General features: G+C 41.6%; 1 protein-coding gene across 2 annotated transcripts in view; it reads right to left on the reverse strand.

Moving 5' to 3' along the window:
• AK5 (adenylate kinase 5) overlaps nucleotides 1-15,113 on the reverse strand; it is a 287,532-nt gene that overhangs the window by 40,398 nt on the left and 232,021 nt on the right. For both annotated transcript variants that reach the window (XM_007978238.3, XM_007978240.3), the window contains exon 11: nucleotides 127-290. In XM_007978238.3, coding sequence (XP_007976429.1) covers nucleotides 127-290 — 164 coding nt within the window. The remainder of the gene's footprint in view (nucleotides 1-126; nucleotides 291-15,113) is intronic.

Here is a 15,113-nt window from a genome sequence, read left to right on the forward strand (position 1 = left end):
GGGAAATAAAATATAGCTATTGTTTCTTTGGGTTTCTTAGTTCCAGCAGCTCAGATTCCTTACAAAAACCCCAAAGATCTCCCCAGACAGGAAGGGCAGTAGTGTTGGGCAGGCCGTGTTGCTTACTGAGGGCACCAGGTCTCCACGTTCCATAATGTCTCTGATCAATTTGCTTCTTTCAGATTCTGATGCCAGTTCCTTACGCAGGAGCTCGCCAGTCGAGAGATGTGTAAATCCATATTTTTCCACCAGCTTTTCACACTGTGTGCCTTTGCCAGAGCCAGGACCACCTTGAAAAGAAGTCATGTGTCAGACATGCATTCCAAGTCTGGTGCCTCATTTTTAATGGTAGTCACCATGGTGAGCAAGCCTCAGTGTTCCAGTCACCAAGCATGTATTGGGAGCTTGGGATTTGCTATACCAGGAGCTGTGCTGAGAGTGGTGGATGCAAGTGGAGAATGGGATACAGCCCTTACCTTTAAAGAGCTTAGACTATCCATGAAGCAGGAGGGGGCAGGTGTTACAGAAAAACAAACAGTTACTTTTCATAGACCACTTGTAACTCATGGTCATGGGCAGTTAGTGAAGAGGAGTGCAACCTACTATGGGGGCACAGAGGAAGGGTACTTGGCTCCGTTTTGGTAGAGATGCAAAGTCAGAGAAGTTTCCTTGGAGAACTGAACCTGCTCATGTGCAAAGCACTGGCCACAGTTCCTGATAGTGAATGCTCAACAAATGCTAGCTTTTAATTTAAGAAAATAAGTGTTTTTATTTTCAGCAATCTCAAACTTACAAAGGAGTTGTGAGAACAAAGAACTTTCAGAAACACTCGGGAGTAAGTTGCTAAGTGGATGCCTCTTTACTCCAGAACCTTTTAGTGTCATTTCCCACAAACAAGGAAACAAGCACTTCCTCCTTCATAATGATATCCTTGGACCCCTCCAAATTTCAATTGAATTGTCCCAATTGACTCAATAATGTCCTCTGAAGTCAATGGGTCAAGTTCAGGATCACACATTGCCTTTCGTCGTCATGTCCTTCTGCTCTCCTTCAGTATGGAACAGTTTTTGTGGGTGTCCTTGACACATTTGAAGATTATGAATAGTTATTTTATAGAATGTCCCTCAATATGCTTTATTTCTTATTTTTTCCCTAGGTATTATCAATTCTGAGTATCTACCATATCCCTTTCATGAATAGTATGTCTTTGACTCTTTCCCTTGCCCTCCAAGTTCAATCAGTTAAGTCACAGGATTTTACATCTGAAAATAATAATAATAGCTAACCTTTGTTAAGTGCTTATTGTACCAGCCACTATTCTAAACATTTTAGGTATTATGTATGAGGTTCTATAAAATAACCTTAAGAGGCATGCACTGTCATTATTCCCATTTTACAGATAAGGAAGCCGAGGCACAGAGAAGTTAACTCCATTGGGTAAGCTGCACTGCTAGTGAGTAGCAAGCCTAGGACGTGAAGCCTGAGCGCTGACTCTCAGAGGCGTTCCCTTCTCTCCTCCCCACTGTGGCCACATTGACCTGGACACACTTCAGGTCCTCATCCTCTCTGCCTGGCGTATGGCGATCACTCCACCTCCGCATGTCAGAATGGGAGGGGCTTTGGAGTCCCACAGACTTGCTAGCAGGATGATGTGCCTGGAAAGCAGGGCGCTCCCACCTCCATAGCACTCGATGGCCTCCTATGCCCCCAGAGTAAAATTTGAATTCCCTACAGCAGCATCCCAACTCTCCAGAATCTAGTCCTACTTTACCTCTCCAGCATCTTTCCCCCTATTTCTTTTTCTTCTTTTTTTTTTTTTTTTTTGAGATGGAGTCTTGCTCTATCACCCAGGATGGAGTGTAGTGGTGCAATGTCACCTCACTGCAACCTCCACCCCCCAGGTTCAAGTGATTCTCCTGCCTCAGCCTCCCAATTAGCTGGGATTACAGGTGCACGCCACCATGCTTGGCAAATTTTTGTATTTTTTGATACAGACAGGGTTTCACTACATTGGCCAGGCTGGTCTCGAACTCCTGGCCTCAAGTGATCCACCTGCCTCAGCCTCCTGAAGTCCTGGGATTACAGGCATGAGCCACTGTGCTGGGTCCCTCTCCCCCATTTCTTACCCTCCTCCAGCACTGTCATGTCCAACTAACACAGTTCTTTCAATGCTTTCCATGTGCCTGGAAAGTAGGGCACTCCCACCTCCATAGCATTCAATGGCCTCCTATGCCTGTACAGACTTTTCCAGGCTACCATGCTTTTGTTCTTCTTGGTCCTCAGCTTGAAAGGCCCTTCCTTCCTTTTCTTCTCTTTGTTTTCTCCCCCAGCTTTATTGAGGTATCATTGATAAAACTATAAATTTAAGGTGTACAATATGATGATTTGATATACATATATATTGTGAAATGATTACCACAATCAAGTTAACAAACCTTCATCTCATATAGTTAACCTTTTTTGTGTGTGTGCTGGAGACATTTCACATCTATTCTCCTAGCTAATTTCAAGTATATAATACAGTGTTGTTAACTGTAGCCATCACGCTGTACATGAGGTCTCCAGAACCACTTCTCACTTCCCCAGCCCCTGGCAACCACCATTCTTACTATCTGCTTCTATGAATTTGACTTTTTCAGATTCCATGTACATGTGAGATCATGCAGTATTTGTCTTTCTGTGCCTGGCTTATTTCACTTAGCATAATGTCTTCCAATATGTTATCACAAATGGCAGCATTTCTGTCTTTTATGGCTGAATAATATTCTATATTCCAGCACATTTTCTTTACCCATTCATCTTTTCTTTCTTTCTCTTTTTTTTTTCTTTGAGATAGGGTCTTGCTCTGTCCCCAGGCTGGAGTGCAGTGGCACAATCACAGCTCACAGCATCCTTGAACTTGAAACTCCTGGGCTGAAGCAATCCTCTTGCCTTGGCCTCTTGAGTAGCTGGGACTACAAGTACACACCACCACACCCAGCTAATTTTTAAATTTTTTGTAGAAACAGGGTCTCTTGCTATGTTGCCCAGGCTGGTCTTGAACTCCAGGCCTCAAGCGATCCTCTCACCTCAGCCTGTCAAACTTCTGGGATTACAGGCCTGAGCCACTGTGCCTAGCCATATTCATCCTTTTTCCTAATGATCAAGGTCTTCCTCAGCCCTTAGGCCCAGATCACATGCTTCCCTCTTCTGGCAGGAGCCAGACCTCTCACCCTCGACTCTGTTGGAGCCAATGCTGTAAACAGCGCCCTGTAATCCCTGCCTGCCTTACTCTTGGGCTGCAGCTCCCTCACTGGTCGCCGGCCCTGCAGGCTTCTCTGGGTGCCCTGAGCACATTACACAGCACCTTGCACATCGTAAGTTCGCCATTAATGTCTGACAAAGTTAAAAGGAAATATTTACCATCAGCATGCAAAACATGATTGAAATTTTAGTATGGTAATGAGGATTTACAACTCATTCTGCAATTTTCCTGGTTTGCCTTTTGTCATACTTAAAGCTCCTTTCTTTGTGCAGTTTGCAACTTCCCTCTTAAGGGACATTAGTTGTTGACCCTTTTTAATAGAACGGCCCCTCATTTCCCCTTCTTTGCCTTGCCAGAAAATCCAGGAAAGAGCTGAGTTTTCTATCTTCTGCTCATCTATACAGCTGCTCTAAGCCAAATGGGGAGGGAGTCAGTCAGACCCCTCATAGTACTGTCAGGGATGGGCCGGATGTAATAGGAAAACAGCAATTATAGAGGCTCCCCAAAATAATGCAGACCACTTAAAGCAGCAGCCAATTGCCAGCTAATGCTATGTTTACTGTAAGCACTATGCCTCCTGTCTCTCGGTATAATGGGAATGAAGACTGTGGGAACAAGGAGGCCACTCTGGAGAAGAAGTGCTTCCAGGTAAATGACTAAGGGGTGAAGTGGATGAGCTCCTGCAAAGGCCATCATGGTTTCTGCGGCTGGATTTACCTGGAAATGCTTTTCCTGGGATGGCTGGGAGCCCTCCATGTGGAAAAGATATTTTCAGACTTGGCTTACAAGGCAAAAATGCCATGTTCCAATTATTTTCTTCCTTCAGCATCCTGCTAATATGACTATTACAGTTTTTGTTCCTCTAAAATGTTATTTAATAAATGTCGACACAAAGGCAATTAAAAATCTTCAGCTCAAATTAACAACAGCTGTGTGTTGAACAGCAGCCGCTGCCCCAGTTAGAAACTTTCGTGGGAGCAACAGCTGCAGATTTTTAGCATTCTTTGGCCAAATGGCGCAGGCACTGTGGAATTTTAAGTAATCTACACAATAGCTTGATTCTTCCCTTGGCTCCAAACTGAAGAACAAAGTGATTTTATCACTGCAGTGAAAGCACAAAAACTGCTGGTAGAAACATAAATTTTCATCTACTGACATTGACATATCTTTGAGGTCTTAACTGATGACTTTTAAATAAAAAACAATGGGGCCTTGATATCCCTCCAGGATAATTTGTTACACGGCAAAAGATATTTTGAGGAACCACATCTCAGAATGAGTGGGCTGTGTCCTCTGGTGGCAAGATGACTGATGACAGACAGGAGCTGTCACATTTACTGTCATCTCACTAATTTTTAGTGTTTCATTACCCAAGGCTCGGACCCCTGAACAAGCCCATACACCATACCACATGGTGTGATTCACAAAGAGAGTGTGGAATATGAGATTCTATTTTGAAGATGTCTGTAAATACCTCACAAAAAGGTGGAAAATGTAAAAAGCGTTCCCTGTGAGGCCAGAGGTGCTATATCGTGAAAAGTGCAGGTACTGTGAGCGTCCACCTCCCATCTCAGTAAGTCATGTCCCTACAGGTCTCGACAGCATTGCCATAGAAGGAAGGGAGGGGAGAGACTGTATGGGAATTGCCAGCCCAGGGAGTCTAAGTCTGCCTTCTCTTCGGTGCCTGATGTTCTTTGAGAGGTAGAACTGAAACCACCTGCATCACCTCAGCATGCCCACGTGGGTCACATTTTCCAGTTTGCTTTGTATTGACAGAAGCAATCCTCTCTTGTGAGATAGCTCCTGGATTCATTAGCTAGGCTCCTTAAGATAAGGACTAGCCTCTGCCTCCCAGGTTCAAGCGATTCTCCTGCCTCAGCCTCCTGAGTAGCTGGGACTACAGGCGAGTGTCACCACTCCTGGCTAATTTTTGTATTTTTAGTAGAGGCAGGGTTTCACCACGTTGACCAGGCTGGTCTCGAACTCCTGACCTCAAGTGATCCGCCCACCTTGGCCTCCCAAAGCGCTGGGATTACAGGCATGAGCCACCGGGCCCAGCCTAAAATGACCTTTGTTGACATTTTATTGCATCTTACTAACTCCAGGATGTTACCTGGAATTAAGCATGAAGCTTAATTAATACAGCTCTTTTTAAAGAAACATCTGTTGGATAGCTAGTGTGGGTTTCACACTGCTAAGCACTAGAAATAAAAAGACCCAGAACTGGGTCTTTTCCATCAGAAAGGTCACAGTCTAGTGGGGAGGAGGGGCAGGTGAACCATCATCACAGCTGTGTGATAGGTTCTATGAGTGGGGCCTGTAAACACCATCGCAGAAGCACTGGCTGGGACTCCGTAGGAAGGGGAAGGGTAATTAATCACCTTCGCCAGCACAAGGGAAGTGTGGGAAAGATGGCATAAGGCTGAGCCTGGTGTCTTCAGTAATGGAACCTGGAGCATGAAAGGGCTCTGCATCTGCACAGGGGTGGAAGTGGAGGAGTATGAAGTATTATGAAGGGCACAGGACGGGTGATCTGACAATCAACACTGGTTCTGCCACTTACTAGTCACGTGGTTACAGAGCAATCTTTCAATTTCTCTAAATCTTAGTTTCTTCAACTGTAAAATGAGGGGAAATAATCACCAACTTTCTGCCTCATTCCACTTGAGGCTCTACCTCCTCATCTCCCATACCCGACCAGTTGCCAAGCTTTGTCAAGTCTACATTTGAAAAGTCTCTGAAATTTGTCCCCTGTTCTCCCAAATGTCAATGAAAACTTTCCTGTTCCCATCTCTCTGTTAAAATGTTGGTGCTTGGTAAAAGCTATTTACAATGAAGGGGGGTTATACACCTCCATAGCTCTTCCTGAGTCACACTGTCTGGCACATCAAGGTTTAAATTAAACATAATCCAAAGTCAGTAATGAATCTGGGGACTAGCCATTACTTCCAGACTTCCAGACCACTTGCAGGTACTTAAGATATATCCGTGTGTGCACGATCTCTCTCTCTGTGTGTCACACACACACGTGTATATATGTGACAGTGTAGGTGAAGATACACGTACCTAGTTTAGAAAACTCAATGTTTATTTTCTCCAAGTTTCAAAGCAGAGAGAACAGTATTCTCTGGGTTTAATTGCTATCAGCAAAGCTTTCCAGGCTTTAATTCCCATTCCACCGCAGTCTGAGAGATCTTTAAGCCTCCTCAGCACCAATGACCTTCATCACTAACCGAATTTCAGCCCCCCGTGGCTCTGGCTGAACCTGAGCGTTCGTTATTTGGATGTATTCTCCCACTCTGATAGCATCTTTCTCTCCCTTTCGCTTTTCCCTTGACTTCACTTCTTCTCAACTTGTTCCTTGCCATCGTTATGACCTTACTGGGTTGGCCCATTCCCTTTGGGCTCCACTTACCTCCCTAGCTAGCTGGACGCCAGGCCCTTTCTAGCAACTTTGAATCCTTTGCCCCACTTCAGTTCTATGGAACCTGCCGTGTCACCATCAGCCTACTCTCCCTGCCCAGCCCACCACAGGCTTTATTTGCATCTGCTCTGGGCTGCTAAGAGTTCCCTTGAGAAAGTCTGAAAACTGAACCGAGTCATGTTATCTAACTTCATAATAGTTTTTAGTGCTTCTTGGCAAATATCCTTCTTTTTTCCTGGTATCAAGTTGGACATTAATTGGATGTCCATGAATGGATGCTAATACTTCCCACTGTCCTTCAAACACATCCTCATTTCTCTCACTCTTCACATGTTTAACCTTCTTACTCACTAAGATGAAGACTGTCTCATTTCCTCAGTGTTTTCAGAACATTGATGTCTTCATCCTTTGCCCTCTATCCTTCTTTCTCCTGTTTGGAAAATTTTATGCCATTTAGCTTAAGGCTAATTTATCTGCCTTGGCTCCTGTAAAATATATACATATATCACAGATGACTTCATACCCTCTTTTTTTGTCTATATGAAATTTATTTCTCTTGGTTGGCAGATTCTTTTCTGTATAATATCATGCTCAGTTTTCCCCAGTCCACACAATAAGGATAAGAATTATTATCTGTAAAATGAGGCAGTTCCTCTTGGCGATGGTTAGAAATCTTTTTAGCTTCTTCCTAGTAAAATTCTATAATCTTACAAAGGTTGGACACAGGTTTTTTTATATTGTGGTACTATTTTAACAACTATTTAATATACATATGATTTCCCTGCTTTGGCTCCTGTAAAATATAAATTTGAATATATACAAAATACAAATATATATAAATATATATATTACATTTTATAGGAGCCAAAGCAGAGAAATTATATACATATAAAATATATTAATACATAGATAAAGGATATGTATGTACAGATACATGTATCTAGTTTATATGGATGATATATATTATTTACTTAAAATTTTGTCTTCCTTATTAGGTTCTATGGTATGAGTGTGGAATCTGGGTCTACTTTGCTCGCCATGGTGCCCAAACACAGTGCCTGAAATGTAACAGACACTTCATAATAGCAGCTGAAAGACTAAAAGATTTACTATAAATGGATCCTCTTCTGCCTGCTCCAAAAACCTGACGCTCTCTTTTTTGTCCATATGAAAAATATTTCTCTTGGTTGGCATCTTTTCTTCTGTATAACATCATGCTTGGTTCTTCCCCAGTCCAAATGAAAATATTTCTACCATTGCGTGTGTCCTCTGAGTTATCTTTATATTCTTTTCTTTTTTTTTTTTTTTAGCAGCGGAAAACTGCCTATTTCCATTTCCTCTTCATTTATTGACTTCCTATCCTCTTGGAAACTATCTGCTATCTCATCACACTCTGAAATTGCTCTTTTACAGTTCAACAGCGATTGCATATTTGTCATATTACTTGTTGGCTTGCTTCTAGTCTTTGATACCTTTGACTCTGTAACACCAACGACCAACATCTAAAAATTCTCTCCTTCTCTGGCTTCTAGCACATACAGTTTGCTCACGTTCTCTTCCTTTCTTTGCCAGGCTGAAGCTCACGGAGGGCAGAAACCACTTCACTTAGGCTGGCATCCCCACAGAACCTGGCCCAGTGTCACAGACAATTGTTAACGACAGCCAGTGTCCAGGAGCCTGTGGCCCTACGAAAGTGACACCTCTGCTCCTTTCACATAAGAGGATCACGGGACCCACGGGCTTGAGTTCCAGGTTCACACCTCAGGCCATTCTCCATCCGGTTAGATGACTTTGATCAAGTCACATATCTGCTTTGAGCTTCAATCTCTTCAGTTAGAAAATGGGGGTGGTCACAATGCCTGTTGGTTGTGAGGGCAAAATAATGTATGTGAATCTCTTGGATCGGTAGCTGGCAAAGTGAAATGCACAATAAGCATCATAATTATTATCTGCAAAATGTGGCAGCTACTGTTGGTGACGTTTAAAAGTCTTTCTCTTTCTAACTTACACCCACTAAAATTCCATGAGCTTACAAAGGTTGGACACAGCAGTTTTATATCCTGGTACTGTTTTAACACCTTTAAAGGCGCATAGTCTTCCCAGTTATAGCTTGTGAGAGGATCAAATATCTTTTGCAAATCAAACTATCTTATTTCTAATCTCTATATTTTAGAAACCTATCATATTTCTGCCTGTTGAAATATTTCTTTTTTCCTAAATGAAAATAGGTCCCTATGTTGGGTTGAGGTTTTTGTGAACGAATGACTCTTTTCTGAGAAAAACTATTATGCCATCAGATCACAAACTGACTGTGCCCTGGGAATGATCCTCAACCAGTCTGGGCCTATGAGTCACTTGAAACCTTCTCCATCTGGGAAGAGCTGTATCACTGTGCTGAGCTTCAGCAGGCTGCTGCTGGGAACTGACACTCTTGGACCGAAAACAATTGAGATAAATAGATCTTTATCCTCAAAGACAACATCTTTATTAGTTCTGAAATGCACTGACTGCTTCAGGTTATTTGGTGAATATGTGGAAATATGCCAGGGTCAGCTGAAGGTTATATGGGAAAACTTTAAATGGGACTGGGAATGTCCTGATAGTAGAAACCATGCCTTATTTATCAGTGCCTGTGTATAGTATATCAATGAATGAATGATGGACTATCTGTGAGCTTCACAAAGGCAACCCTGGACATAACGAGAAAGTCAATTATGGGACCTTTGTTCTTGACCACTCCTCCTTTGAACTAGCCGAGTGATTCTGGGAGAGTCACTTTGCCTCTTTGGGTGCTGGCTTCTCTGTTTGTAAAGAGAAGAGGCTGAATTAAACGAGTGGCTTCCTGTGTTAGATTGTATTACTTTCTTAAATATTCCAGCTTTCCTTCCATAGTGCTTCTCCCTGTGCCTGTGGAAGGGTGACTCTTCCCCACCTTCTTTCTTTTCTTTTTTCTTTTTCTTTTTGAGATGGAGTCTTGCTCTGTCGCCCAAGCTGGAGTGCAATGGCGCGATCTTGCCTCACTGCAACCTCTGCCACCAGGGTTCAAGCGATTCTCCTGCCTCAGCCTCCTGAGTAGCTGGGATTACAGGCACCCACCACCACGCTTGGCTATTTTCTGTATTTTCAGTAGAGACGGGGTTTTGCCATGTTGGCCAGGTTGGTCTCGAACTCCTGACTCAGGTGATCCACCCACCTCAGCCTTCAAAGCGCTGGGATTACAGGTGACAGCCACCATGCCCACCCTGCCCCAAACTTCTTGAAGTTAGGAGTTCCAGGGGACTTGCTTTGGTCAATGAAATGTGGGCAGAGGCGGATGTGTACCGGTTTTGAGCAGAGGTTTTCACACCCAGCACATGGTATGCCAGGTCTTTTCCCTTTGCCATGAGACTGGTAATGTTTCAGCTAATAAGGGCTCCATCAGTATGGTTACCAGAGTGAAGCTGGGTAGTTGTTTGGAAAAATTCCTGAATTAGCAGATCTGTACATCTCTGGGCTGAGGCTTGGGAATTTAAGAGTTTTAGAAAATTCCCCAGGGAAAGTGTACAGACATCTTCAATTTACTTTGAAGTGTACAAGAAAAAGGGATGTATTGATGGATGAATAGAGGGACAGATATATAACAAGACAAGATATACAGGTTGGAGCACTCCTTATCTGAAATGCTTGGGATCAGAAGTGTTTTATATTTTAATTTTTTTTGATTTTGGGATATTTGCATTACACTTACTAGTTGAGCATCCCAAATCCTAAAATTCAAAATCCAAAATGCTCCAATGAGCATTTTCTTTGAGCATCACGTTGGCATGCAAAAAGATTAGGATTTTGGAACATTTTGGATTTTTGGATTAGGGATACTCAACTTGTAGTAAGATGTTAACTGAAGACTCTAGGTGGTGGGTATGCAAGTGTTCGCTGTAATAGTCTTCCAGCTTTGCTGTATGTTTGAAATATTTTCATAATAAAAAAGGATAATTCCCCAGTGATTCTGATGATTAGCCTGATTTGGAACTTCTAGATTAGATAACCTAAGGAAGGCAATTTGCTGTGAAGTCCCCAGTGTCACCGCAGGAAGTTTTTGTTGATTTTTCTTTTTATATTTACAATGTAATAATGCTAAGATAATGGTTCTATCATGAATGAATAATTATTATGATGGTTAATAAAAATCCTTATTGCCTTATCAAAATCAGGGCCATGCCTCTCTCTTGCAGATGAAGGGAATTTTTGGTTTTCTTAGCATAAAGCTGGAGAGAATAGTAGGGGAACTGTGGCCTATTTTGCACCAATGGTATAGTTGAGAGACCAAATATGTTTGAGAAGTCATTGCAGACTATTCAGATAAAAGTCACAATACTTTTGGCTTGATATTTTATCTAATAGATATCTGTTTTATATGTTCTATTTGTAATTATTTAATTCTTACAACAGCTATTTGAAGAAGGTGCTGTTTGTAATCCTATCACAGATGAAGAAACCGTGCCAAGGGCCAGCTGTGCCCTGGTGCCACTAAACTCTACACTCTCTCATATGTGGGGCCCTTCTGACCTGTCTTTCTGGAAATCAGACAGACTTCCTTTGGGAAATGCACTGCACAGCCTGCAGTTGACTGGAATGGTCACTGGGAGCTGGGCTTTCATCATGGCCCCCTCAGCTGGCCAGATGAAATACAGGACACTCAGTCAAATCCTGCATGAGACTTATACTAAACGCCATGTCATTGTTTGTCTACAATTCAAATCTAACTATGGCTCTTATATTTTTATTTGTTAAATCTGGCAACCTTATCAGGACCCATCACTTATTCACTTTTTTTTTTTTTTTTTTTGGAGACTGAGTCTCACTCTCTTACCTAGGCTGGAGTGCAGTGGCGTGATCTTGGCTTGCTGCAGCCTCTGCCTTCTGGGTTCAAATGATTCTCCTGACTTAGCCTCCAGAATAGCTGGGATTACAGGCTTGTGCCACCATGCCCACCTAATTTTTGTATTTTTAGTAGGGATAGGGTTTCACCGTCTTGGCCAGGCTGGTCTCGAACTCCTGGCCTCAAGTGATCTGCCCGCCTCGGCCTCCTAGAGTGCTAGGATTATAGGCGTGAGCCACTGTGCCTGGCCCACTTATTAACTATAAATAGTAGACTTTAGGGATGCGATTTCATTTATGTTCTAATTAACACTCTTTGATTTTACGATTCATTCAGCCAACACCCACCACAGCCACAGCGAGATGTGAAATCCCTCATTAATCAAGACTCTGAAACCAAATGCCAAGACTCCAGCTCCTACATGGACAGAAAATGAGGAAGGTTCAGGTCTCAGGTGACAGGAAAGGGCAGACACCTTTCCTGGTGCCTGTTGGTGGTGGTTCTGAAATGTTTTTACCCCATGAAGCTGGTGAGCTCCTACAGCTCACAGTACCCTAACCCCACAGAGACAGAGACAAAATTTCCAAACTGCTCATAAGAAAACACCATGAAATCACTTGTCCTTTCAGCTGAATACGAATCTACAGAAAAATTTAAAAACCACAAGAAAATGAAAAAACCAACTAAACAACCAACCAACCAAACACCGATCCTTTGCTGCTTCAGCCAGAGGTCTCCAGGGCCTGTTCCAGACCCAGCTCATCAAGCACAATTATTTTTTCAAATTGACAGACCAGAGCTGCTTTTCAAAAGTCACTTCACTCAGGTTCTGCTTGCTTGGGTTTCTGATTTCTTGGAATTCATTGTTCTAGAGTGCCCTGCCTCTTCCAGATTTTTAAACATACCACTTTTCCTATTTTGTAGCCTACTTTGTACCAAGTCTTAGGCATATATTAAGTGTATAGAATAGGAAACTTACAAATTTACCTCCTCCTTTCTATTTTTCCTTCTATTTATTTATTTTATTTTATTTTTTGAGACGGAGTGTTGCTCTGTTGCCCAGGCTGCTGATTTTGGTTCACTGCCATCTCCACCTCCACCTCCCAGGTTGAAGTGATTCTCGTGCCTCAGTCTCCTGAGTAGCTGTGATTTCAGGCGTGCAGCGTGCACCACCCTGCTCAGCTAATTTTTTTTTTAATTTTAATTTTTCATTTTTAGTAGAGACAGGGTTTCACCATGTTGGCCAGGCTAGTCTCGAACTTCTGGCCTCAAGCGATCCACTTGCCTCGGTCTCCCAAAGTGCTGGGATTACAGGTGTGCACCACCATGTCTGCCCTCTTCTTTTAAAGAAATGCTTTTTTCCTCCACTGTGAAAGAAATACATGCTCTTTACTGAAGATTTAGATAATTCAGAAAAGTAAAATGAAGAAGAAAAATAGTTTCACTCCCCATAGGTAACTGCTAAAGACACATTTTGTTTCTCTGCTGCTTTTTTTCCACATGTAGTTTTCTAGTTTGGTTTTCTTTGGGAATCTGTCTGCTCTGAAAGCTTACCTCTTTGGACTTCTGGATTCTCATCTGAAAATAAGCTTGTTGATGGAAAATAAGTGTCTTGTTGTTCCAAGGTCATTTCTAGCACTATCACCCTAACTTTTTCTTTGTCAGAGAACTTGGAGATTATCTGTGCTTGCAGTCTATTTGTGTACAGTAAAGGGAAGTGAGACATTCAGGGCAAATGTTAGTTGGATTACATCTGAGGTTTTATATTCAATTCTAGACCACATTGCAGAAACTGGGAGTCTTACCTACTGTGATGGGAACATAAAATGGACACAACTGTTTTGAAGGGCAACTTGGCAATATAAGTAAAAGAATCTTAAAAGTTTAATTCATATCTGTGAATTTTACCTAAAGAGAAAAAAATCACTGTTTTAGTATATAGATATTCATTACAGAATTTTTAGTAAAAGCAAAAATAATGAAAAAATAACGTATTATGACAATACAACAATAGGTATAAACTGAATAAATTATATTACAGCAACATAAAGGAACAGGATGTAGTCATTAAACTGAAGTGCTGAAAGAAGACAGATACTAAATAATATATACAGTTATACAGTGTGATTCCATTTATGGAAGTTAAAAAATGTCTATGGTAGTCCTTGCAGGGAGTAGTGATGAGGAGGAGACACAAGGGAGACTTCTGAGGTTCTGGTCACGTTCAATTTCCTAATCTGCATCTTGGTCAGACACATGCATCCAATTAGCGAAATTTCATCAAACAGAATACCTAGGACTTGTGCACTTTTCTGTTTTTCTATGTCGGTTGAATTACAAAAGAACTTTAAAAAATGACATGGCATATTCAGGTATACAATCTTGGAAAGATGCCCTTGAGGTTTTGTTAAGCATAAAAAGTGGGTTTTAAAATTTTATGATCTCTTTCCGATGAAAAATGTACATGAAAATATATATACATACACAGAAAAAAAAAAAAAACTAAGAGGAATATAAATCAAAATACTAATAGTATTCATTCCCAGGCATTGGGCTGTTTGTGATTTTGTTATTATTGATACACGTTTTCTAGAATGAAGATGTATTATTTTCTGTAAAAAGAAAAGAAATCCTTAAATTTAAAAATGTTCTGGCCAATCTGTTTTAGGAAAGATTTGGGCTGCATGTGTCTAAAGAGACATGACTTAGGGGAAAATAATAAAAGTAGAATTTATTATTCATTCCACCAGAAAATGTAAGGAATCCAAATGAGCTAGGCAGTGGAAGGACTGGGGACACAGAGACAAGAAGATAGCACCCTGCTCTTGAGGAACTTACAACTTACAACAGAAGCAGCTGCATGTTTTTAATTGGATGAAGACATAAATCACAAGAAAAGCGTATATGTCTTCAAATATTTGAATGGGCAGGGTGGAGAGAAAGCTAATTTCCTCTGTATGGCAGGACTAGACTAAACAGTGAAAAATTTTTTTCAACCACATTTTTTTTTTTTTTTTTGAGACAGTCTTTTGTCATCCAGGCTGGAGTGCAGTGGCGCGATCTTGGCTCCCTGCAATCTCCACCTCCTGAGTTCAAGCAATTCTCCTGCCTCAGCCTTCCAAGTAGCTGGGATTACAGGCACCCGCCACCATACCTGGCTCATTTTTTTTTTGGTATATTTAGTAGAGACAGGGTTTCACCATGTTGTCTAGGCTGGTCTTGAACCCCTGACCTCAGGTGATCTGTCCACCTCGGCCTCCCAAAGTGCTGGGATTATAGGCGTGAGCCACTGTACCTGGCTTCAATCCCAATTTTTAATAAAACTGTATAGACAAATCTATCCAGTCTAAATCAGTTTGACCATAAGGTGAGCTTCTCATAAACCTTTTATAACACTTTACAAATTTTGTTAAAGAACAGATCTGTGCTCTTAGAAAACCATGTTGTGCTTTATTCCAAAAGCATGGAAAAAACTGAATAAAACCCCTTTAAATTTAGCCAATATGTTCATACACAAAATCTTTTACAATGAATTTTTCACAAGCCTTCCAACTTGCTCAAACTTTTAGGTTTATCATGTCTAATTT

The sequence above is a fragment of the Chlorocebus sabaeus genome, chromosome 20, assembly GCF_047675955.1.
Source record: "Chlorocebus sabaeus isolate Y175 chromosome 20, mChlSab1.0.hap1, whole genome shotgun sequence".
Lineage (NCBI taxonomy): Eukaryota > Metazoa > Chordata > Mammalia > Primates > Cercopithecidae > Chlorocebus > Chlorocebus sabaeus.